The sequence below is a fragment of the Haliotis rubra genome, unplaced genomic scaffold (genome assembly GCF_003918875.1).
Source record: "Haliotis rubra isolate DU_JTF1 unplaced genomic scaffold, ASM391887v1 Scf737, whole genome shotgun sequence".
Taxonomy (NCBI): Eukaryota; Metazoa; Mollusca; class Gastropoda; order Lepetellida; family Haliotidae; genus Haliotis; species Haliotis rubra.
The window spans coordinates 296,396-323,485 of record NW_025767454.1 but is presented as its reverse complement, the minus strand read 5'-3'; the positions used below and the strand labels follow the sequence as shown (position 1 = coordinate 323,485).

Genomic DNA, 27,090 nt, shown 5'->3' with positions numbered 1-27,090 from the left:
TTTAATACTGAAATGCAGGTCCAGATGGTACAAAAAGAGTTATATACCTGACAGATATTGTACAGGGGATGACCTATTTCAACATTGTATGTCACTATACTCCTCCCAATCTTCCCCAGACTTGTGTGTGAAACAGCTACCCATGAGCCCTGGGTCTTGTTACCTATGTGTTTGATGAGATAGACTGAGGGAACATTTTCTCACAAAGTATATTGACAAAGTGTGGATGGACAGTGGGCATGTCCACTGTTCATATTGTCCTCTGACTAAAGAATTGTGTCGAATATATCTGAGTGTACTCTTGATGGTATTGCTGGAATATTGTTTGGTATTTTAAAATATAATATTTAAGTTTATATTTCAAGTGACAAGTGATAGTATCCACAATAGTCTAAAACCACACATGTTCATCGCAAGAGGTTATGCAGCTGTCTTTAGCTAAAAATATGTACTACCTTTTTGTATGTTTGTGAGCCATTTGTGTAATCACTTTCTCATTTTGGTTTTTGAACGTCTTCATTGACCATGATATGTCTGTTACATTGAAGACTTACATGGTGGAAGTAAGCCACTCTTAGTTGTTCCATGTCCAGTCATAGCTTCACCCTGATGTTGTTTCTGGATTTCTCAGCACTACACTCTTCTCATGGGATTCACCTTAGTGGTAAATGTCTAAGACCTGTATCACTTCAGGATTTCCCACCATGTGAGGCTGACACACGGTGATGCAACTGAAATACTGTTCAAAGGGTTTTAACCCAAACTCACTCACTCCCTCACTCGCTCACTCATTTGCTCACTCACTCACTCACTTCATTGCATTAATCCTTGTCATGACTTGCTGTCAAGACTTGATTTGTCGTGAGGAATGTGATATTGTGTAGCTGATTATGGGTAATCACACCCTGTGTGTCTGCAGCGTAGTCAATGTTCTGCTCACAATGTGGTGAAGCATAATGATGGTGCTATCGCTAGGTGGAGGTGTATGTATCTCCACAGACTGATTCTACAGATGGTAATACACACCGGCGAGGTGTGGAGGTCAGGCTGTTGTTTCCTGTCACTAATCAGATTTATTGTCCACAAAGAAGGTTTCAAATGTTCCTGATCTGATTGTGAAGACAATAGTGGTGTTATAGTGAGACTGAGGCTACAAGGGACCAGGGATGAAGGTGTATTAGGTAGGGTGATTTGTGGCATCATTAAAAATGGGTTGGGAGAGAGTGGTATTATTGGTAGCTCAGGTGGGAGTGACAGTGTAGGGTCATGTGTAGAGGCTTTAACTCAACTGGACATTGGGAATATTGATGGTTCAGGTGTTCACTTGCTCAGTTCTTCACATGGGTGCAATGTGTGAAGACCATTCCTATGTTCAACACTGTTATATTGCTTAAAGTGGGATAAACCCATTCTTATTAATATCTGTGCCGAAATATTTTGTTCTTTTTTGAGTGGTATATTAGAAGTCGGGAAGTGCAATATTGACAAGCTTTATGCATAGCAACTTCTTTTATTTTGTCTCTGCGATGTTTCGATACAGATTCTTGAACTGTTGTCCTGCTTGACAAGTTTACAAGAATCTGTATCGAAATATTGCTCTCATGAAATAACAGAAGTTGTTATCCATAAAGTTTGTAAATATCATATTTTGTTCACTTGCAGAAATTCTGCCACTTGCATTCATCAGTAGATTCTCATCCAGTGTTAGATGCAGCTGCAGGAGATTTTCTTGTTTGGTCAAATTATAGATAAATGTAAGAACCTAAGACACAACTCTGTTCTGTACGGAGTTACAGGCCTTATCTGAACCTGGATCATGTATCCAAGATCAGACATATATAGTCCTTGGTCCGTCAACACAATACATCTGTGGTTGGATCTGATACGTTGTTTAGGAAAGAGAGATTTTTTTAAATGCTTATGAATGCCTTCTAACAGAAAGGCTCAGACATTTACTTCAATTACATTTTGAAATTGACACAGTGTTCATGATATCCAACCATATTGAAATAACTTCCCTGTGATGTTCAACAGTATTGAAATATGTAGCACTATGCATGTGGAGTTCATGTGATAAACGTGTTGGATTTGAATCTATTGTGTGTATAAGCTATCCGTGCCATCTACAAGTGTAGGGTGACCCGTCCATGCTTCTATTACCCATTTCACGTACAGTCGAAGCTTATCAGCAAACACTTCAGGATTTGGTTTCATCCAGCTCAGGTCATAGCTTCAACAGTCACATATCAGGGCAGTTATCGATTTTTGTATATTTCAGAATGCGAGGTCTCTTATACATATATGCCGTTACGTTTAAAATGTTTAGGTATGTATCATCACTACATGGCTGAATATTGGTGATGCAATGTACAAATTTGTATCACTCATATTGGTGGATCCTAGGAGGGGGTTCAGGGGGTTCAAAAATGACAAAAGACCACATTGAAGTTAATGTTTTGCATTGGCAGAGCCTGACCGCTCCCACCCCCACCCCTTTGAAAGTTCCTGGATCCGCCTATGGCCCGAGCCTGCATGCTCCATGTTTTGAATGATGGAGTTTTTGTTCACGTTTATGCAGTAGAAAATAGTATTTGTATGATGCTGTATACAATGAAAGTGTTTGATGGTGATATAATGGGACGTTGGTATTATACAGTGCTCAGTAGTGTTATGTATAATTAGGCTTTGACAGCTTTGAGTACTTGAGTGACAGGTCTTTTCTGGATTACTTTGGACTTACTGCATGTAGGTAAATAAATCTTTCCTCTCTTTGAACTAAATTGTATTTGTTAATATTACTTAAACATCAATGATGTCTGTCACCTCCATACAATCCTGACCGGCCATCTCAAGGGCCCATCGGTCAATTGTCATCATTAATCTTCCACCTCTGGCTGATGATGTTGTCAAGAACAGTTTGGTTTATGTCCCACAGATTGATATAACCGAGTCAGTCTTGTTATGTATATACATCAGAGCTTGCACATTTCGCAGTGGTGATTAAACATGTGTTCCTCAAGGAAGTCCATTTCTTTACAATAATTCTCCAATGATTTGTTGGCAAGAATCGCTGTCTATTGATAAGGTGAGAGCGGAATATTTCAGAATGTACTGTTCAGAACGTTGCATGCCACAAATAGAAATTAGGTATCTGATTGTCTTTATTTCATAAAACTATCTTCATGAAACATATCAAGGTTAGTTCAGTTGTTATCAGGTATTATCGCTAAAATACATGGAATTATCATGAAACGGCACTCCTATTATCAGACATTTGCGGGCCGCTGCAAATTATATTGGACCGCTCAACCTTAACGACGGGCCACTATCAGTTCTGTTGTCAAGTGATGTCATAGTGGGTGCGTGGGCTTACGGTTCATTCGACATTAATTGGCTTTCGACTGGCAGATATTCAGGGTCAAACAAAGTCAAAGCAACCCGAATTCCCATTTTAAATAGCGGTAATATTGGCTTTCTTGCTGGTGCTAACCTTATCAAATGCACTACAGTCAAATCCCGATGAGTCGAATCGCTGGGGACCAAGTAAAAGATTCGGCTTATCGATGTATTCGAGACATAGGGATGTCTATGAGGGTAGAAAAAAAAGATGATTCAATATTGAACAATTCCTTTATTCCGCACATCATATCTAAATATAGCACAACAATACATTAGGTGACATAGATAATGGATAATGGAAACAAACATTATACAAATGAGAACACATTTCAATACTAGCACAATAAAATAGAAAATACATTTACCTCTTAAAATCCATGAACAAACTCTATCGGCAATCGATAGATATACTTGTACATGCCGCCATCTTGAATCTTATTAATATACAAAAAGATGAACTCACTTCTGAAAAAAGTCTGACATTAACGTTTGTTTCTGTGAATTTCCCTTACATTTATCCACAAATTCACGGACGCTTGCCAAGTGGGAAAAATGTTCGTTGTTTGTACCTGGAACCGACTCGAGAAATTCAGTTTTGGAGTTGATGTTTCCGATCGGTTTATCCTCCCAGATTGCTGGGAACATTGTAACTCCGCCATGATATACAGATCATGAATAGTAATAACCGAATGAAAGCTGCTATATAACGCAACTGATTTGATTGAGTTAACTCAATGTCATGTGCTAATTCTTCTGCTTCCGTAAAATCACTAATCTGCCTTTTGAACTCACCCGACAATAGCGGAAAGGTGCGAGCCGCGCTGGTTTGTTAATTGGATCAGTTACATGTAGTTGGATCACCAATTAACTTCTCATTGACTGACTTTGGCTTATGTATACAAGATTACTATTGTTTGAATCTCAAGGGACCAAATTTCCATTTCGAGTCATCGTGTGTATTAATGAGACGAATTCGTGTAACCGGAAATCAAATGATGACAAAAACAGCAGGGAATGGTCGGGACCGACAGGTACTTCGAGTTATGCATAATATTCGAGACACCGGCATTCGACTCATCGGGGATTTGACTGTATTAACGTTGCTGTTGGACCAAAACCGAACACTGAAAACTGACCCTGACATAGTTTGCAGGCTATGGTCTTGTCAAAGGCCAAGGTCGAGTATCGTCACGTTCTGTTGTGACGTCACTTGAATTGTTCGATGACGTAATTGCATTCGGTCAGTCAACCCCGTCAGAAGTTGGTTTTGAGTAGACTTACTGTCAAATTCCTTCATTGTTTCCTTTTTCTTATCAACACAAATTCCATGTATTTTAGCAATTATAATGGTAATGCTATTTTTTAGGGCATTATCATTTGCAGAAGCCCTCGGTCGTTTTCAACTGCCCTCCTTCGTCGGGGCAGTTAATGGAAGACCTCGGGCTTCTGCAAATGATAATGCCCTCAGAAATAGAATTACCCTTATAGTACTGGAGGCACTGTTGACAAAGGTGCCCCAAGTCTGGGTAGCCAGCAGTATACTCATGGCTCACCACAGCGTTAAGCAGTCTCTGAGACCTGCATCGTTTCCTTCCTGACTGAGCTCACTTGTATTCTCGGAGTATCTTTCTCATGATAATGAATGCCATCAGATGTGAAACTATTTGTTTTAAGAAATGAATCTATTGCAATGATGTCAGGTCTTGTATGGGCATGTAGAAATGGGAAGAACTAGATGCAAGACACTATTTATGGATAACTATGTTTTTCTTTGTAACAATGTTTACAGTATTTCTTACCCCTTCATCAGTTGAACTGATTCACAGATGGAATGCAAAAAGTAAATATTGTTCCAAAGAATAAAGATTATTTTTTTCCATAAAAAAGTGCGATTACAGTGATCTCTACCAGCTATCATGAACCCAGGTCATACCACCTGATGCTGACAAGTCTCCTATTGTGAGATATGATGATTGTAAGAGTAGTGTACATTGTTCTACAGTGCTGTGTAGCCTAGTTCCACGCAGTCTGTGTTGTATTCCCCTGGCTGTGATGATTACATCTACCTTGAGATGTGACCCGCTGTGTATGTATCTCAGGTAGTTCTCAGGCATCAGGAGGTGACATTGTTGAGGACACACCCTAGTGTTGAATTATTGCCAAGTGTAGGTTTTCTACCTCCTGTAGTGATAAATGTTGTTAGGAAGATAGTTTTGCCTCTGACACATTTTTCTTTGAATCCTATTAAATGTCTGGTTACAAAATGCATAATATTTGTGAAAATTTAATAAAACTATCATGTGCAACATAGCTGGACAATCTTAGTAAGATAATTACACCTTATATATGGTGTTTGTCCATAAATGTTTGTTCTGACGAATGACATAGCTTGATGTTCCTGAAACATCAGTATGTCTCACAACATTAATCTTCCTTGGATGTGTTCATGTGTACATAGCGTCAGTGATCACTGATTTCTATAACAACACCTATATATCTCCCTGGCCACCAGATTACTACCAGTGTTGGTTTTGTCACTACAAAGGCGTGGAGATGAGCTACTCACTCACTGAAGTGGGTTCACTCTGGTCCGGGAGCTGGGACATTCAAGCCAACGTGAACACTCAAGTAAAACAGATTCATGTCATCAAGTGTACAGTCATGAAGTTCAAATACTTGTGATGGGGAGAATACACTTGTTGAATGACTGTGGCTAGGATAATGATGTTATTAGATGGTCCAGTGAAAGGCAGTCAGCTGTAATAATGTTACTAGCAAGAAAGATACTTTTATAACCATCCACACACAAGCATCCATTGATGTAGTGATCATCACATGTTCCCCAGATGTCAGAAAATCTCATCACTTTGTGCAGTGTACAAGCGTTGTATTGTCAGGATACATCTTGAAATGAAGCATCATATAAAAAGAGGTCATCATGTATGGAAAAAGTGAATTGAAAAAAGTTCAATAAAAGGTTTTGGGTATGTTCATAGTTTGTGACAACCCTCATAGAAAAGCCTGTATTGATGGAGAACCATTGACCAGAGAAACTATCCAAAGAAATGCTCATTGTAGATCTGGTGCACATTTCTGGATATATACTGGACAAAATAAGTTAAGGATATTGGTATTTTCATGATTGATATTTTATCAGTGTGCCAGTGAATAAATAGATCATTATTCATAATTTCAAAATTTACATATATCCCTAACTATTTTTGTGCAGTATATAAATGCATTAATATATATGTGTATAACTAGTTTCAGTGATATTAAGGAAGTAAGCCCTAATTAAGCTCACAAGCTGTGATGTAACTGAAATAGTTTTAGGGTGGCTTTGAACTAAACTCGCTCATGCTCGAACCATTTATGAAAATGCCAAGTATTTCATATTAATTACACTACCAAATGCTTCCATGATCTTTGTAGGATATGATTATAATTGTCAAGATATTCTTATAGTTTTCTTGATCTTATACTTTGAATTATCTTTCATGATTTACGACTTAAAAATATCAATCTTGTTAACATTCCTTGTGGAGAAGACATATGGCTGTTACATCAGATAGTTTTAGTATAGGTGATTACACCATAGGAATATACGTATTACTGTGCATAACATATACACCCAACACTCCACACTAGCACACTGTGAATTTGTGTATAAAATCATTCATGATATGGCTGAAATACTGCCTATGTGACTTAGATTTTAACTCATTCAGTCTCCTCTATAATGTTAGAAATAGTAAACCCAAATATATCCAACATAATCATGCCATTGTAAACCAAAAGTCACTGTGTTCTTTAATCCGATTGGTTGAAAAACACGATCAAGTGGTATTCGATTCCCGGAAATTTGCTGCGTATTAATACATTCAAACAGCGCTCACACCATTATATTGTTACGTCGTCAGCTGTAATGACGTCATTCAAATCATATTGTGACGTAAAGTCGGAATGACGTCACAAATGAGCAGTTCCAGATGGTACCAAGCGGAGACAGACGAAACGGACGGCTGATGACATTTCACTGCTGTACCCATATTCGATGTCAATGAGTGGAGACACAAAAACTTGTGTGGACCTTTTGGTTTACTTTTGTGTTTACAATGTTGATAAACATCATGTGTTGATTCAAATACTCAATAACACCCGGAAATTGGCCAACACATTATGTTTATCTCCTAATTGTAACATAGTTATATTTTTAATAACATGTGTTACCAATAAATTATTTTTATACACATTTGTGTATTCATAATAGGCACCCAACACATGTACTGAAATGTGCAATTGCTTAATTGACACATTATAAGTGTTCTCAACAGAGTCAGCAAGTAGATTTACACCAATCACCTGGTGTTAAAACTCACTTAACAAGAAGGTGCACATCAAAAGTATATTAACCATACATTTATGTATATATAATTGGTTCGGAAAGCCTTTGATGCTGTGGACAATGTAATCGAGCATGTGTAAGACCCAATCCAGTGAAATGTACAAGTACACAAGTTGTAATTGCCTCACCTGTAATTGTAAATGGAACTTTGATCAATGGATGCTAGGTCAGGTGAAAGGCATCAGGCCCCTTTAGTGGCACACCATCATCAGATTTCACCCTCTGGCCTAAAGTGACAGGTGAAGTGTCAACCATTAAATTGATAAAGGAAATAATTGCAGAGAGGCACATTTGAAATGTGTGTGATATGGATGCCATGTTTATTTTATTTATTCATTTAAAATGTTGCTTTCAACATGACATATTTGTTTAGATGACATGTGCTTCTCTTTTGCAAGTTATTTCAAGGTTACCGCATCCTTGATTATCCATCCCTTCTGTGTGATAAGCTACATATATAAGCTGACTCCCTGTATCCATTCATTGTTTTAGCTTCAGCTGATGTGACCAAACCCATCGATCATATCTGCGATTTCCCAGAGAATTACTTCTGCACATTCATGAAGTTTGATTATAGATATATTTTTGGCATCATATCATATTAATTGGACCAAACAGTAGGTAGTGAGTAGCCCCAAGGTATATGTCATAACAGAATGGAGATGTAATACACTGGGTAACTAAGGTAGGGGGTCACTCCATGGTCAGAGAGGCTAGCCAGTAGTCAGTAGGACACTGGGGCTTTGTGCTCCGGGGTTACAACAATTCATCTTTGAATGATGTTAAAAAAACATGTTTACATGATTTGTTTTTATATCTGAACTTTTGCTATACTTATTTGATATCAGATGTCCAACTATATGAGTTCATCATGAAAAAAAGAAGTGTTGATGCATTGGAATCAATGATCATAATTGTTCATGTATTGGTGACAGTGATCATAATTATTTATGCATTAGTAAGAATAATGATAATTGTTTATGCATTGGAATCAATGATCATAATTGTTCATGTATTGGTGACAATGATCATAATTATTTATGCATTAGTGAGAATAATGATAATTGTTCATGCATTCGTAGCAATGATCATAGTTGTTCATGCATTGGTAGCAATGATCATAGTTGTTCATGCATTGGTGACAATGATTTGAGGAACAAGGGAAAAGTCTGTGTTTGTATATGAAAATCCTCCTTAGCGATAGGTTTCAGTGAATTGAAATTGTGAATAAATGTTAAAGTTTATCCTGATTTGATTTTAGTTATCTTGTAAAACTCCATGCAAAGGATCAGTGTTGAGATGGTACATGTGAAGAACTTCAGCCAAGTAAATATGAAGAAAGGATTTGGTTTCACACAAGTAGCTTCAAATCTCAAACAACAGCTGTAGCCAGAAACATGATATAATCGTTGATCAGTGTGCGTTGTTTGATTTGCTCTGTTTACTTGACATGATGAAGCATGTTTACGTAACATGTTAAAGCATGTTTATATAAATTGTTAATAAAAACCTTGTAACTTTACAGTGACAGTTTCAACTGGAAAGCTCTAGAGCTAATATTTTTAATGAATCTTGCACTCACAAGGAGCACTTGACTCTTATTTTGTCAGAACTTTTTCATTATTAAATCTCATGTTAAAATTATGTGAGACTAGAATCTTCATATATCTCTGTCAGTTTCATTTCAAAATGTTTCAATCATTTCAATTAGTTCCCTTCACTAATATTATCATGTTATGTCTATATTATACCTTAAGCGTAATGCCTCTATTTACCTGCAAGCTGACACCTGTGGTGCTTCCTGAAGACCTGAGTCTTACCTTGGTGTAATGATGGTGGGGACACATCATATTATCATGTTATATCTATATTATACCTTAATAGTAATGCCTCTATTTACCTGCTAGCTGACACCTGTGGTGCTTCCTGAAGACCTGAGTCTTACCTTGGTGTAATGATGGTGGGGACACATGGTGATACCCAGGTGATACCCATCCATGCCGGATACCCTGTGTTTCCCCTTACTTTGTGACACCAGGTGTTCTTTATAATCACTGTAACATTCATTTGGACTTTTATATATCAGAGGCTAATTGTCATTATTGCCTGTTGTTGATAATGATATCACTTTTCTGTTATATCTCTCCCAGAAGAAGAAAAAGAAGGTAACAACTGTTAACTTTGAAATCCATAGTGATGAGATGTGTATTTGTCTAGCATGCAGGTTAGTTCTCTTAAGAATCACTGCTGATGACATGTGTATTTGTGTAGCATGCAGGTTAGTTCTCTTAAGAATCACTGCTGATGACATGTGTATTTGTCTAGCATGCAGGTTAGTTCTCTTAAGAATCACTGCTGATGACATGTGTATTTGTCTAGCATGCAGGTTAGTTCTCTTAAGAATCACTGCTGATGACATGTGTATTTGTCTAGCATGCAGGTTAGTTCTCTTAGAATCACTGCTGATGACATGTGTATTTGTCTAGCATACAGGTTGGTTGTCCTAAGAATCACTGTAATTGCATGGCCGTGGTGATAGAGATAATCATGTTTTAGTTGTGTGTGAAAACAGGAGCAATGACTTGCCACAGCATTGTTGTAAAGAAATACTCAACATACTGTTACACCGTTGCACTTTCACTCTCACTCTCTGACTCACTCACCCGTGAAGGTCCGGGTTAGAATGAACCTTCAGTAACCCATGCTTGTCATAAGAGGCTGACTAAAGGGATCGGGTGGTCAGGCTCTCTGACTTGGTTGACATGTCATTGGTTCCCAATTACGCAGATCAATGCTCATGCTGTTGATCACTGGATTGTCTGGTCCAGACTTGATTATTTACAGACCGCTGCCATATAGCTGGAATATTGCTGAGTGCAGCGTAAAACTAAACTCACTCACTCACTCTGACTCACTCACTCACTTTGTTCTATTCCTAGAAAACAGTGTCATGTCACCCCACACAGTTAGTATGGCTCCATAACCCTCTAACATTCCTCTCCCCAGGCTTGTTGATGAGATCTCTGACTTCTGGAAGACTATGAGACCTTTGTGTTATCTCTGCTTGTGATTAGCAACCTATCTATGTGTGACCCCACATTAGCACTGACCATGACTACTGGAGAGCTACTTGTCCAGTACATAAGTTGGTTGGTTGGTTGGTTGGTTAGTTCTTTAACACCACACTCAGCAATATTCCAGCTCTATGGCGGCGGTCTGTAAATAATCAAGTCTGGACCAGACAATCCAGTGATCAGCATCATGAGCATCGATCTACACAATTGGGATACAATGACATGTCAACCAAGTCAGCGAGTCTGACCACCCAATCCTGTTAGTTGCCTCTTACAATGAGCATGGGTTACTGAAGACCAATTCTAACCTGGATCTTCACGGGTCCTAATACATAGGTAGGAACTAGCCTGCTTCAAACTGGCTACCTACTCTCATCACCTGCCCTGCATTGTCACTCAGAATGTCTTTCCACTTTCTGACACAGAAATTCTTAGAACTTTGCACATACTCTATTCTAACTCTAACTTAATATACTTTTTCTTATGTAATTCTGATAAGGAATTGGAACCTGTTATATATTTTAGTACATTGGTACCTTAACTTTTGCTGTATTGTTAAGGTGTTGGAAGAAATGGTTATTTAAAAGATAAATGTAGCCCTTTTCTTGATGTGGCTTCCTTATTTCAATTGAACAGTCTTTGTTCATAGTCATGTCTGCTTACAGAGAACCTTTTACTCTAATGCTTTTTATCTGAATTTCTTTCATGGGTAATGAGTTGAAGCATGTGTGTTTCTGTATTTTTGTTTCCCATTTCATATAAAACCGGGTTGGGAATGACTGTTCATAATACCGAAAAATATAGTACATCTGTGTGGAAGTTTCAAAACAATGAATTCAGTTCAAAATACATTTTTAATAATTTGTGTGAAATACATCATCTTGCTCAATCTCATAGACGTCCTTTAATAATGTTCTGTAGATGGTGAAACTAGGTTTGTGTCCTTTTATGTTCATTACGAAAATGTGGCGCTTTGCCAATAGTATCATGTGGTTGAGTAACTGGTTACCACTGCAACAAAATAGAATGTCATGGTTTGACATTTCATACGTTTAACCAAGGACTTGAGTTATAAAATTGTTACATTCTGACCAGAACATTTTGATGGTTGGATAATCAAGGTATACATGGTAAATATCCTCACTTACTGACCCACATAATGTACATAGGTCATTATCTATCAATTTCATTTTTAGTAGTTCTCGTTTAGTGTAAATGGCTCTATGCAAAAACTTATATTGAAAATCTAGTTTCGTGTCTTTTGTGTATTGTCTATATTGTGAAAATATGGTTTTCCAATTTATCAAATCATTTAGTTCCCCGTTCCATTTGAGACACACATTCGGAATAATATAGTCAGATATAAAATTATCCTAGAATATCCTTGAACCTTTACTAGGTTTAATCAAATCGTTCCAAGGAGAGCACATAGATAACGATGGTATATTAAAATTGTTGTTTGTTCGTATGACTTCTTTCCACTGTTTGGGTATACTAAGTAGAACACGATTAAAGTCAAGTACAGTACCCTTAATGCCAAATTTTGCTTTAAGTTCCGCAAATGTTAGAAATGCGTGGTCATTACAAATATCTTTAATATAAACTATTCCACATTTAATCCAGTCATGAATGATCAAACGTGGCTGGTTACACTGGTGATTTAGCCATACTGGCTTGGTTGCATGATTCCACTGATGCAAGGAGGACGGATGTACAATGAGGACTTGCACCACCGTCTTCATACTCACAAGAACAACTTTACCAACTAGACGCTTGTTTATACAGCTTACTGAAACAGATATCATTTTGAAATGTTGTCACCGATGGAGATGTTGCTTCCAACATGAAGCAATAATAGTCCAGGGAAGATATCACACTTGATGGGGATTAATACCCTGGATCGTGGTGGATGATGGTCCAGGGAAGATATCACACTTGATGGGGATTAATACCCTGGATCGTGGTGGATGATGGTCCAGGGAAGATATCACAATTGATGGGGATTCATACCCGGATCGTGGTGGATGATGGTCCAGGGAAGATATCACACTTGATGGGGATTAATACCCTGGATCGTGGTGGATGATGGTCCAGGGAAGATATCACAATTGATGGGGATAAATACCCTGGATCGTGGTGGATGATGGTCCAGGGAAGATATCACAATTGATGGGGATTCATACCCTGGATCGTGGTGGATGATGGTGGTCCAGGGAAGATGGGGATCACAATATCACAACTGATGGGGATTCATACCCTGGATCGTGGTGGATGATGGTCCAGGGAAGATATCACAATTGATGGGGATTCATACCCTGGATCGTGGTGGATGATGGTCCAGGGAAGATATCACAATTGATGGGGATTCATACCCCTGGATCGTGGTGGATGATGGTCCAGGGAAGATATCACAATTGATGGGGATTCATACCCTGGATCGTGGTGGATGAGGGCTGCCCCTTGCTGGAGGTTCATGGCCAGCATGGATTGTCCTGTGTGTGGAGTCCTGTCACTAAATCTTCGCATTAGCTGTTTATCGCAAATAGGCTGCAAATAAAGTGGAAATGATCTGTTTGTTGCAACAACAGTTTGTGTTTGCCTTTAAAGCACCTCCTGTGTGGCTGTGCTCTTTTGTAGTTTGAACATTTCAGGTTTTTGACCAGCCTTTTGTAAAGTAAAGTAATTGAATAAGGGTTTTAGATTAGTTCTAGGTTTTGTTGATACTTCTTTGGAGAACCGGATGGTTGTTTTAAAAATACCTTCTTTGGAGCGTTTTTAATAACCTTGTATAAATTCCTTTAATTGAGGACAATTTTTTATACTTTTTATGGACGATTGGTTTGGTCATGGAGGTTTGGGTTGACATGTATTGGGGAGGACTGCACTGGGTACCTGTTTGTAATGAGGTGGGGCCTGCGGCATGAACGTGTCATTTGTCAGTGTACCCTACAACTGTTGTTTACTATGATCACTAGGGGGAATAGTGTATGATGTGGATGTGTCAAAATATTGGAAGCACAATTATAATTGAAAAGATGATTGTTTTGAGGTTGATTACCAGAAGCAGATAAAGTACAACAAATTCTCTTAAAAGTTGAAACAAATACAGAAAAAGATATGCCACTTGTCATTTTTATGTTTACTTTTCAACAATTAGTTCAGACTGTTTTCTGCCTCTTCTCATACACTGTGAAAAGTCAGAGTACTGTAGAAAGTGGACCATTCCTGAAGTCAAACTAATTGGTAAATTACATAGAAATTCACCTGAAACTCAATACCGCATAAACCATGCCACATAATCAAATGAATTGAAATTATTGAACAGAGTATTATAAAGCTACGATAATGGGTAACAGCCCACAGGTTATATCCTTAGCTTTGTAAAGTCCTATTCAGCTCATGTACATGTGATATTGTAAATTGGCGATCGAACAGAGGACAGCTACTACTGACCTGCTCACAGCTGACCAGTCCGGGCAGGGTGGACTTCAAACACTACTGTTGTACCTGGAGAATGTGTTGTGTTAAAGTGCATCAGTGATGAGCCACAACAGACTACAGTTTATTTCAATGGGGGGATAAATGTGAGGATATATTTGAGAGCTGCAACCGTCTTCATATCCCCGTGCCCCTGAATATATAGACACATTGATCAAGGTGGTTCGGGACTTGGAGGCTGCATTGTTTTACCTGATAGAAATTCAATTTTCGGAAGCCGTCTTGGCCTGAACTTACCTGGAACTAATTGCAAAAGGAGGATTCTTGACTCTTGCTCAGGTAAATTAGGTCAGGTAATTCAGAGGATTTAGTGGATTCAGATTCTTGGAGTCTTGCCTGATGTCGGGGAGTGGGATACCCTTCGCGGTCGCAGTAAGGTCCTCTTAGTAGTCCTGATGTTTATGTAAACAGCTGTTACACATTCTGTGATGCTTATCAATGTGTAGTATCATACCAGTTGTATGTATTTGAAATACTTATAGATGATATTACTTTGTTCAACATGTAAATGCCCTTATTTGCTTTTATAATGTAAATGTCTTATATAATTTGAATATTTAAAATTCATTATTTTGTATGTACATTAGGGTTTTAAGGTGCATTTTGTATGCTACCAATAACAGTTTATTTGTAAAGCTATTTCTGTTATTTTGAATATTTATAAAAATAATTTAGCAAATGCTGTGATATTTGTATATGTACATGAATGTATATGAATCATGTTCTTCACACCACATCCATGACACAGCATGGCACTTTAACATCACAACCTGGTAGTTTACTAGTGCTGGAGTTGTAACTGTATAAGCTGTTGCAGCAGCAGTGCTTGCTGTTACTGACGCTGCTGCAATGCATGTATTCATATACCCACGACGTAGATGTACATTGCAGTAATCAATAGCTATGCATGCAGCTGGCTGTGTCGTACAGTGAAATACATGGTAGGCTGTTCTATAGGTTGTCAATAGTTATAGTTTGAAAAAAGGTAGTTATTAATGATTGTGGAAAGTACAGATGATCGTAAATGTCGATTGATTCTAGGCTAGTCTGATCCCGAAGTTGATATGCCTGTGTACTATAATATTAGAAACAATCCATGTCAGTACTTGAAGGGTTGTTTATTGTACAGTACTGAATACGTTACACCTCAATCACTGAAACATTCCAGTTGTGTAAACAGCAAAATAGCAGTGAAACTTATATTACTGGACACTCAGGTGCTTGTGAAAGGGTTGACAGGTCCTGCCCTACTAGTATTATGGTATGTGTATTTGTTTCATCTGCTGGAGTGAAATGGGGTTTGTTCCTCATTGGTCACTTAATACAAAGATGTGGACACGAAACCAGTTTTACTTGATAACATATGCAAATAACACAGTCTTTTCATTGATATCACCGTTATAACAGTAGTGAACATCAGTGAACAAATAGGCATTGTTGCCAAGATACTGGAAGGGTGGGAGAAATTTTTATTAACATATTCTGCCCATGTGTGAAAAAAGATGCTTTGTGGGCTCCCTTGATAAACAGTTGACATATAAGATATACATGGTACGTTGCCATGGTTACATTGTGTTTTCTCTGTATTGGTCCTCTGTAGTTCATTCCACATTGGATTGCAAGAATCAGTGCTTGTGATTTTAGTTGTATTATATATGTTACATATCATTAAATATACATAACTTCTTTGAGAGGCATCACTTGCTTGATAACGGTGATAGTACCTACACCGAAACGTCGCACTCATTGCAAGCAAGAAGTTGACTATCCATAGAACTTGGTTTTCCTTCATTAAATATACAGATTCGTTATCACCAATTTCACTAGTACATTTCAATTTTCTTTTAGCACCTATACCCAGCACTTCAAATATGAAATGGTATACTGTGAAGTATTTCAGATATTAGATGGTAAACTATAAGATATTTCAAGTACCAAGTGGTTACAGTACTACAGTGTAACTAGTGTTTCATTTAGGGAGATGGAAAGATATAAATTACATCAACTGTACATGGTGAAACTGCCAAGTACTATAAATGTGAAATGGTAAGCTAATAATTACTTCAAGCATGAAATGGTAAGCTATTATATATTTCAAATAACAAATAGCTAAGCTTACAAGTACTTCATAAATGAGTTTGTAAGCTGTCAATTACTATCAAATGGTTAAGCTTCCAAATATGAAATGGTTAGCTATTGATTATTTCACGCATGAAATGGTAAGATATGATGTCCTTCAAGTATGAAATGTAAGGTACCAAGTCCTTATAAATGTAAGCTACCAAGTTTTTCAAATATTACATGTAAGCTACAATTCTTCAAATATTACATGTAAGCCACCAGGTCCTTCAAATATTACATGTAAGCTACTGAGTCCTTCAAATATTACATGTAAGGTACCAAGTCCTTCGAATATTACATGTAAGACACAAAGTGTTTCAAATATTACATGTAAGCTACAACTCTTTCAAATATTACATGTAAGCTATAACTCCTTCATTCCATATGACTTATGCATCTGAATATTGCCCAGAAGTAGGTTAGTACAGTTCCCTATGAAGGTTGTCCCGGGCTGGTGTGGAATAGATTTATGTGTGCCTTGCTTGACAGGCTTCAATTTCATGTCTCATGAAACACATGGTCACAGAGTGGACTAATGGATGTCTTTTTTGTGACCATGCTTTCATTGTGTTTTCCTGAATAATTCATCTGTTCATCTGAGTATCCTTGGGATAAGTGGGTTACTGGAGCTGTGCCTGGACAGAAGGAATGAGCTGTACTATTTCACCTATCATAGATATTACCAAAATGCCAGTACAATAGAGACAATAAAGAAAAAAATGGATGCCGATTTTGAAACCCAGTCCTTTAGAAAATAAAAAGAGATGAGCTGAACTGGAATAAAACTATCAGCTTATAACATGATGTACAACTGGTCACCACACATCAGTTCTCAGAAAGGATGAAACTAAGACTTTATGAGGACCAAGATTGGACTCAAAAGCTTGGGAGATGACTGTAATCATATTCATGTACATATGAATCACTTCAAACTGTCAGGCGCACAAAAATGTGACCTGATGCTTTTCTGTGCCTCTTTGATGAGGTAACCTGAGCATTCAATTTTCTTCCAAACATTTTTTGTAATAGCTTTGAAATAGATCCAAAAGCTTTGGCATTGTTATTATGAGGAAGTATTTTTTTATATTGTGTGGTGGTGTGTGGTCCTGTGCATAGGGTTCAGGTCACAAATCAGTTGAAGTTAATCCATGTTTATCGCGGAGAGTCCTTGGATGGGTGACCGTGTTTGGCAGCTTGACTCCTCAGAGTTTCTAGGACTTCAGTCCTGCCCCACAATGAAGCACATGCGTTACATGTAGTCTCACCTTAGGCAAGTGGGTTTGTTCAAAATTGCCTCTGTTCACCCAGCAGAAAATGGGTACCCGGTGGAATAAGTCATGTGACTATTAACCTAGCCTCACAGGCAGCTTGGGTTGTCTGGGGTAATAATAATCAGATTATATTTGTTAGTGCTATAAGCTTTCGCCTAGCACATTATTAATGCAATTATTATTATTATTTATCATTGTTAGTAGACATAGTTTGACTAGTTGGTTTCCTGACTTTGATGCATGTATATTCCTTTTGCAGAGAAACCCTGAGGAATACACTGCAAGGAAGCGTGCCAAGGAGGAGGAAGAGAGGGCGGAGAAACTCCGACATCAGCGTCGTGGTGGCAGCGGTAAGGAGAACATCAAGCGGCACAGCTATACCTCCAAGCCTGATGAAGCTGTACAAGCAGCTAGAGAGTACCGCATAAAGAGAAGGTCCCTACACCTTGAAGGAAAATCAGAAACAGGCACAGAGAGTCCGACAGTAGTGAGAAGACCTCTTGAGTCTCCTCGGCAATCTCCCCGGCAGACACACAGGAGTAAAATCTCCTCAGAGTCAAAAGTTTTTGTTGAACAAGATTTGGGTCAGTCAGAAACCACATCAACATCTCCTCTGGTTGTTGAAAAGCTGGACTTGTCATCAGTTGGAAACAACCAAGAAGAAGCTGAAGGTAAACACAAGAGTCCGGAAAGAGCTCTGAAAGAAAATAATACTCAAGAAACCAAATCATCTGGCGAAAAGACACCAAGGGAGCAATCTGAAGCCATCTTGCAAAAGGCTCATTCGAGTTCATCCACTCCTGTTAAAAGTCTACCTCGATCATCCTCAAAGAAGTCTAGAGCTCCTCCTCCACCACAAACATCAACCAGTCCTGGACCTACCAGTCCAAGATCTCCGTCCACAACAGAATCTCCAGTAAGATCTCCAGAAGTTCTAACTCCCACTTCAGCTACTGTTAAACCTCCCATTGCTACCAAGCCTTCAGTTCCTATTGGAGATAGACCTCCACCTGTAGCTCCACCTCGACTGAAGAAAAAGAGGGCATCAACTAATTCCAATTCCTCTGAAGAATCTGTACAGAAGGTAAATGGTTTAGTGTCCAGTAAAGATTCATCTCCCACAAAATCTGAACCCACATCACCAAGGGTTGAAGAGATTGTACAGAGTCCTCAGGACATATCCAGTTTTAAGGCAGTCAGTAAAACACCAGAATCTCCTGCTAAAAGACCCACTGACCTGGGCATTACCTCAACAGCAAGTTTAGCAGAATCCAAAGAGAAGCCATTGATTCTTGAAAGTTCTCTGGAATCTGAAATATTTGGAGCCTTAAATTCGTCTAAATTGTTTAAAGATACTGATGCATTTGCTTCCAACTCTGACAGTGCAACAACAGTCGCTACCTCCACTGTAACACAAGTTCATGAACAGAAAGGGAGATTGAAGTCTCCTGAAACTGTCACTGTTGTTACCAGAGAAGGGCGTATCTCTCAGTCCTCCAATATAGACACATCCTTTACTACTGAAGGTGCAAGCCAACTTCCTCAAAATAGTGAGCTATTTGGTCGCTTTGATGCTTATTCTGGAGGGCACGGGGGTGCCAGGCCAAAAGTGAAGCAAGAAAAGTCAAAGAAGGAAACTGTCAAACAAGAAGCTTTGAAGCAAGAAAAGTCAAAGAAGGAAACTGTCAAACAAGAAGCTTTGAAGCAAGAAAAGTCAAAGAAGGAAACTGTCAAACAAGAAGCTTTGAAGGAAAAGTCGAAGAAGGAATCCATCAGACAAGAAGCTTTGAAGCAAAAAACATCAAAGAAGGAATCTGTCAGACAAGAAGCTTTGAGGCAAGAAAGAACAGTTGATGAGCAGAAAGGTGAAAGAGAAGAAGAAGAGATTGAGACAATAATTGAGGAAGTCATTGAAATCAAAACTGCATTGGACAATGCAGGCAATCCTATTCTAGATAGCTCTGCACCAGGATACACATCTGAAATTATCAGCACAAAGAAAACTGTAATGACACAGGTTATTGAACCCAAAGTGAGCATCGAAGAAAGTGTAACAGAGGTTCAGTTCCAGGCAAACAGTGATATTAAAGATAAAGTAAAGAGCCCCAAGCGGAAAGCACCAGCACCTCCTGTTGCAGGAACCTCTTCTATCAACCAAGTTCACACCAACATTTCAAACATTGAGGCGTCACCAAGTTCGACCCCACCTTCTGTGAGGGTCTCCAATGGGTCCAAGCGATCATCAATGCTGGATCATCTTGCAGGAACCGCAGCTGCAGGATATGAGTCTGATGCATCAGATGCTAGCTCTGTGCCTCCACCCCTCCCGGACTCGGCCCCACCCCCACTGCCGACCATTGCCCCACCCCTCGCCACACAACCCAGTGGCGAGGAGATAGTGGAAATCGATTTCAAATCTTCATCACTCCTTAACTCCAAATCTTCACCAACAGGTAACGCTATGATGGAAAAGTTAATTGATTTTGAGTCCCATGATTCACCTGCTTCTACTAACGAAGGTGAAGGTCGTCAGGTCAAAAGTTTGGCCCAAATGAGGGCAGATTTTTTCGGTCTTGATAAGCCCTCACCCATAAATTTAGACGATAATGAGACTTTTAATTCAAGCATAGATGCTTATTTCCCTGATATCCAAAGACTTGACAGCAGTGTGAGAAAGGAGTCTGAGGAGTCCGAAGATGAAGGTGGATTTAACGCTACTTTCTCTCCAGGTAAGATGGCTGCATGGAAAACCATGTAATTCTTAATAAAATATCAAATCCAATAATCGTTAAAAGAGAATATTAAGTTTTTAATCAACATCCATACTAAATTATAATGGTCTGAAAAAAATATTATTCCTATTATTTACTTATCAGATTTCTCTGCAGTCTGTCCAAGGTTATAATTCAGTAGTTAGCCAAGTGGTTAAAGCATTCACTTGTTCTGAAAAAGTCCCAGGCTAACACTGTGAATCATAAGCCAGAAGTCATCTGCCTTGATATTTCTTGAAGATTTTTATAGCTGTGTAAAACTAAACTTATTACTGATTATCAGTACTTATGAATTATATGATATGACAATGTTTAATCTGAAACAAATTCTTTTTTAGGTCATTTCTTTTTGAAAGCTCAAGATGCTTGATATGAAGTATAAAATCAAGAAGTGAAATCTTTTTTTTTTCGTCTTCTCCGTTTTAAGTGTAAAATATAAAAAATAAGGTGTGAGGCACATCTTGTAACAAGTAAATCAATTAAATTGAATAGAAGGAAAAAAAATTAATACTTAAACTTGATCACTGCTATTATGTGGGATGGACTGATTACTCAGTAACAACTGCTATTCACATTACTAATGGTTGTCTAACACAGGCAGCAGTGTGTACCCAAGCCTTCATTGTCCTCATGCAACCTATATTCATATATACATGCACATGTTATCTGTCAAACCTTGTTGAAGCTGAAGAACTTGGAAATGTCACTGTAGGATGCATTTCTTTTCTTGAGAATTAGACTATATCACTCTAATCTTGTACAAATCTGACTGTCACTTTTAAGCCATTTTCCATTGTTAAGTTCATAATGAAAAGAGAAATATTCTAATTGCCTTCATGTATCTCAAAATTTAGTATTACATAGACTTCAGTAGCAGAAATGTGGTACAAACATGAATATATACTGAGAGAAAGAAATAAAGGATCACAGGAAAATTCAAAGCTGGTGATGAAAACTGGAAAAATTTAAAGGAACACTTGAATTTTCCCGTGATCCTTTTTTCTTTCTCTCAGTATATTTAGCCATGGCCTTTTTTTCATTTCATAAATCAGTTAAAAAATGTATGAAACTCTCCTATGAATATATATAGGACTGTTATTGCAATTTCAGAATTATTTAATACATGGAGTTTAAAATAGTTTACAGGTTCTAAGGTTTAAGTTTGACAGCAGATAGATAAGAGTTTGATCTGAGGTGATATTCTAGGGGACAGGTAATGAGACCAACATGGTTTGACTGCACATCAGGGCTCTTCATGAAGGACTTATCTTTTGTATCTGATGCTGCTGATCAAACTTTGGCACAGTAACCAGATTCAAAGTTTGTGATTTTGGATTATTCCAAAAATAGAATTCCATACAGTGTGTGAATAATCATGCTGTCTTCATTGATGTTAATGTCGACATTACTTCATTAAATTTTCTATGTGAAAAATCATGAGCATGTGATATATCATTCTCTTCCCACAGAGGTTACTTGTCATATCTTCCTACGAACCTCTGTTCTAATACGCCATATTTCCCGGTTCTCGTAAAATCCCCTAGCGGCAAAAAGTCTCCCTTCTTTTTATCCAATCAGAACACGTGTTACGTCGACTTAGATCCAGCTTTACTAATACAAACAAATGTGGGGCCACAAATGTCCCTCATCAGCAGGAATTTGTGTTGATGTGACACACAAGACATTTAATGGCTAGCTTGTCTGTTGTCAACGAGGGCGATGGAGATGCCATTGATCCGCCATTACATGACTGAGTTCTGTCTAGAAGAAACGTTTGCGCATCGCGCAGGGGAAGAGGTTCTAGTTTTCCCGAAGCATACGGAAATTATCGAGGCCTTACGAATGATCACTTTTGAAACAACGTCGCTGATTGCACAAGTAAATCTGATTGCAACCAATGACGAATCCTGAACACTCGCACCATGAAAGGACCGTATTAGAACAGAGGTTCGTAGGAAGATATGACAAGTAACCTCTGTGGGAAGAGAATGGTGATATATTTCTGTATTAAAAATCATGTGAAGCTGAATTATTGTACTTGAACTTGTCCACCATGTGGGAGCCCTGCTGAAAATGTGTTGTTTTGATGTGTGTGTGATCTGTGTTGCTTCATACTGCATTTATGGTCAGAAAGAAATCAGACTAATTGTCAATATATCTAATAACTGGGTAATTAGTGATATATCTTTTTCAGTTTCTGAAACATATTTCAATGTGTTCATAAAAATGTGACAGAAATATGAGTAACTATACAACTGACTCATAGTAGACAAAAATGGAATTGATAATATTTGATTGTGAGATAATAGTGTAATATTTTATGAGTGCTTCTTTCACTTCATGCTTTGTGTTTGTGTGCCGTAAAATCATTCTCAGTTCACATCATTCGCTATGATTTCTAATCTGGAATTTTAACTTTTATATGGCGATGATAATTTCAGAGATAATTACACCACTTGTTTAGTCCTTAATCTCATCTCGCCATTTTTGATGATGTTACAAATTAATTACATTGTGCTATTTAAACAGTAGGCTGTCTTCAGTAAAGTTTCTCTGAAGGGTTGACATGTCATGTGTTTGTTTATCATTTCTCTCATATAATGTCATTGAGCAGTATAAAATATGGAGAAAATTGGTCAATTTCACAATGACAAGCTAGTTACATGTCACTAAGCCAGTTCTCATTTGGAAGATATTTGTTACTCTGTATTGTTCATAAGGCTTAAAACAAGTTAAATTTTGTTAAGTGGAAACCAGATAACAGGAAAACAAGAATGAGTAGATATTTTAGTTTGGTCTTAACTTGAATTGTGTAACTAGCAAAAAAACAAACTATTGCTGTACATTTTGTGGGCCCTTGTCATTACTATATAGGCAAACTGATCACTTGTCTTGCATGGAGAATGATGTTGTTTGTGAATTATTCATTTTTGTGTTATATTTTACAACTATTGTCCATGGGTTTCTTCTAGGAGACAGCGGAATTCTTGTGTCCAGCCTCCCTACATCCCCTGATGAGACAGATAGCTCAGGCATACAGCTCATCTCCTTTCAAAACCAGATGTACTCCAAGGGAGATAACTCCAGTGATAGAGATTCATCTTTCGTACGGACCAGTGTAGATTCAGCCTTCGAGGACAGCATGATAAGTCCAACCTCATCGTATCGCTATGAATCAAAGGGAGGTAATCAAAGATTTCAGAAAACTGAAAATGATGACAGGTATGGACAGGCCCAGAGTGGGGTTATCTCCCCTCGTGGTAAAATGTATGACTCTGAAGAAATGGTTGAAAAGGCTAGACAGTTTGCGGAAACTGTCCAAAAGCCAAATTTCGTTGTCAAGCGGGATTCATCTACACCTGATGACTTTGACCAACAGAGGCTTCAAGCACTCGAGTTGGAGAGACGAGCAATCATTTCTCAAGCCACAGTTCGCATGAAGTTTGGTCCTGGCGTTTCCAGCCCCACCGAGGAAGGCGCACCACCATTTTATGAAGGTGAGATGACGGTTATAGTTGGTGAAGCCATTTTGACAAAAAAACATATGCATTTTGCACTAAGATGTAGTTTCAAATCTGCAGTGAAAAAAATAGTTATGATGAGGATACTTATGTCAGCAAGACAATATGTATGTAGTTATGAAAATTTGACATATTCATATGATCTTACCTTACAGATGTATGGTTTAAATGACAAAATGGTTGATGTAACAAAATATGAAATGTCCAAGCAATTTGGCAATGACCAGTTGGGTCTCTGTTCATCATGTGTTTGTAAAATTGTTACAACCATCCAAAACATTATTCAAGACATGCTGGAATTGAAGAATTAAAATCATGTTGATACTGCCAATAATTTTCGTATCTAAATTTCTTCATTTTTCACATCATCTCGATGGTAGCCACATGATGCCTCATTCGTCCTTATGTATTGGTTGTGTTGATGGCTTGTGCTTCAGTATAGTGACACTGGGAAACTTTCTGTCATCTGAAATGATATACACTGTCTCCATATTGACAATAGGTTCTTTTGGCAAAATAACTTTTTGGATGATGAACTTTGAGAAAAAAAAACTTGTCCAAACTACCCAAAATCCTGACTCAATTGGGTATGCCAATTTTGAAAGTCAACTGTATTTTGCTTTGAACATACAGTCATGCACATGGAAAATACTGTTTTGCCACATTTTTCTTCTTTTCAGGTAATTATTTTCTTAATTAATTTATTACACTGAAATCTACACAAATGTCAGATATGTAATAGGTTTTGGATAAAAAGGGAGACTACTCTTGAAGGGTTTCTTGATCACAGAAGATGACAGCTTCAAATTCCCATATAGCAATTGCTGGTTCATGGTCAGGGATGAGTAAAGCATCCCTGATCCATGACATGAGGTTGTAAAATGTTGCACTCTTCCTTGCATAAGTTTAAACTCATTACCTGGTATATAGATTTTCTTTAAGGAATGCTATGACATACTGTGACATTATTACTAATTCTCACTGCTTTGTGATTTTGAATTGATAGATAATAAAGAATGATCTTCTTGACAAATGGATCTGAACTTGAAAACCATATAGTATAGTTGTGTTAGTTAATTGTGGTAATATCGTGTTGGTGTGTCATTCATATCTGACATTTTCCGGGTCCATACCTAATCAACCATAGCTTTGTTTACGTATCAGGTTGTCAGTTTCAGGAAACTAACATCGATCTTGTTAGCTGAGTTGCCTTTGTTTCCCATCACATCATAATTACCCAGGTAGTGATAAATCTACTTTCATGTTAAAACTGTGTGTATTTGGCAGCTGTTTACCTTGTTGCTATTGACGTCCTTTCCGCGATCAGCCCTGAACAGCTGATCTGAGATCACTGAAATCAATATCTGATATGAGCCAGACCATTGCATGTGTAATAGTGTCGTTTATACAGAGCCAACAACACTGGTGGATAGGTGTCGGTAGATGTGTGTCAATTTCACCATGTAAGTACATTTTAGTCAGCCATTGTCAGTTTCAAACAAAGACATGTTCGGCTTGTGGGATGTACAGTCTGGGTATTTGGTTTGTGTAAATTTTGCAGCTTATACATTTTTCATGTGGGCACTGAACCACTCAGTTCAATGTGGTTTATGATTTCTCCATTAATTTATCCTTGTGTTGAAGAATCATATCATGGAATATCATGTGACAGGTCTTATATACACAAATGCAAATTCCTGAAAATCCTATTGTCTGTATTATTGACGTCATTGAATTTTGTCATGTTGACATGAAACCAACTGATTTATCAATTTAAAATCACATTGCGAACCATTGAAATACATCAGTTTCTGTATGAGCCCCAAAAACAAAAGCCATTTTGCATGTAAAGCTAATTATTTTAAAATATTACAATCAACATGAAACGCAAGCATGCAAGTAGATATATCATCAAAACGTCTCTACAATTAACAAAATAATCACAGTTTCATACTCAGAACATTTGTAAAATAATCATGCATGCATGGTTAGAACTTGAGAGTTCAAGTTTATTATACATTTTAAAATACACATTTACAATAATGTACATTAATGTTATCAACATGTGACTTGTGTAACTGCCATTTCTTGTCAACAACTCCATTCTTGATCTAGATGCTAGTTTGGCACTTTCATTTTCTCAATGCCTGCCAATCCCTCAATTAATGTTGCATGACTGATCTAATTAGGTTGACATGAAGCAGACCAAGTCAAGATATATTTCACGGTGCTTGTTAATATGTGTGTAATGACTGTCGCAGGTAACCTACCTTCCCCACTGGCAATGTGATTATTGTTGCTTAGAAACAAGGGGTATGACTGAATAATTCAGTCCCCAAAAACAGACACACGAATGCAAAGACCAATATTGTCGTGTCAGCTACTTTGAACTGATGTAAGGAACAGCAGAAATATGTTTCTTTGTCTTGATGCTCCAGTGATGAGAATTTAAGCTGTGATCAGTAGCCGTTGATGCCACAATTATTTTCTAACAGTAAAGTAAAATGGTTGTCATCAGAAAAAAAAGACCAACAAGGTGGATGTCAGTAGCTCTTTGGGCAATTCTTGTCTTTAAAAAATAGAATTTGCTGAAAGTTTAGGGATCTTGAATATATTTTTGGATATCAGTTAGTGGTAGTGAAGACAGCATAGTTTCATGAAAGATATCACCAAAAATATTCATGATCCTTCAGTTATTTTGTTCAGTATATAACCATAGCGCGTGTAAGTTGATTTTGGTTTACAAAGTTGGGACTTTTTCATTTGATACCATTTTTGTTAAAATTGTCTTGTAAATATTTTTGTAGTGAAGACAGCACAGTTCCATAAAAAAGAAATCGCCAAAAATATTTCATGATGCCTAACTTATTTTGTTCAGTATATAACCATAGCCAGTAAGCTGATTTGGGTTTACAAAGTTGGGGCCTTTCATTTATAACATATTGCCCAATATATTTCTTGCTAGAAAAAGTTTAGAAAGTGTGAGGTTTATGTCAACATGGACATGTGTACCTATTTGATGCATGTAAC

At 37.7% G+C, this 27,090-nt stretch overlaps 1 protein-coding gene across 3 annotated transcripts in view; it reads left to right on the top strand.

The window, feature by feature from the left end:
- LOC124259783 (serine/arginine repetitive matrix protein 2-like) overlaps positions 1–27,090 on the top strand; it is a 187,645-nt gene that overhangs the window by 96,728 nt on the left and 63,827 nt on the right. The window contains exons 14-16 of one of the 3 annotated variants that reach the window (XM_046693990.1): positions 18,028–19,401; positions 19,447–20,497; positions 23,512–24,036. In XM_046693990.1, coding sequence (XP_046549946.1) covers positions 18,028–19,401; positions 19,447–20,497; positions 23,512–24,036 — 2,950 coding nt within the window. Of the gene's footprint in view, positions 1–18,027; positions 20,498–23,511; positions 24,037–27,090 lie in introns of all 3 variants that reach the window. The other 2 variants (XM_046693989.1, XM_046693991.1) reach the window with 2 other exon arrangements.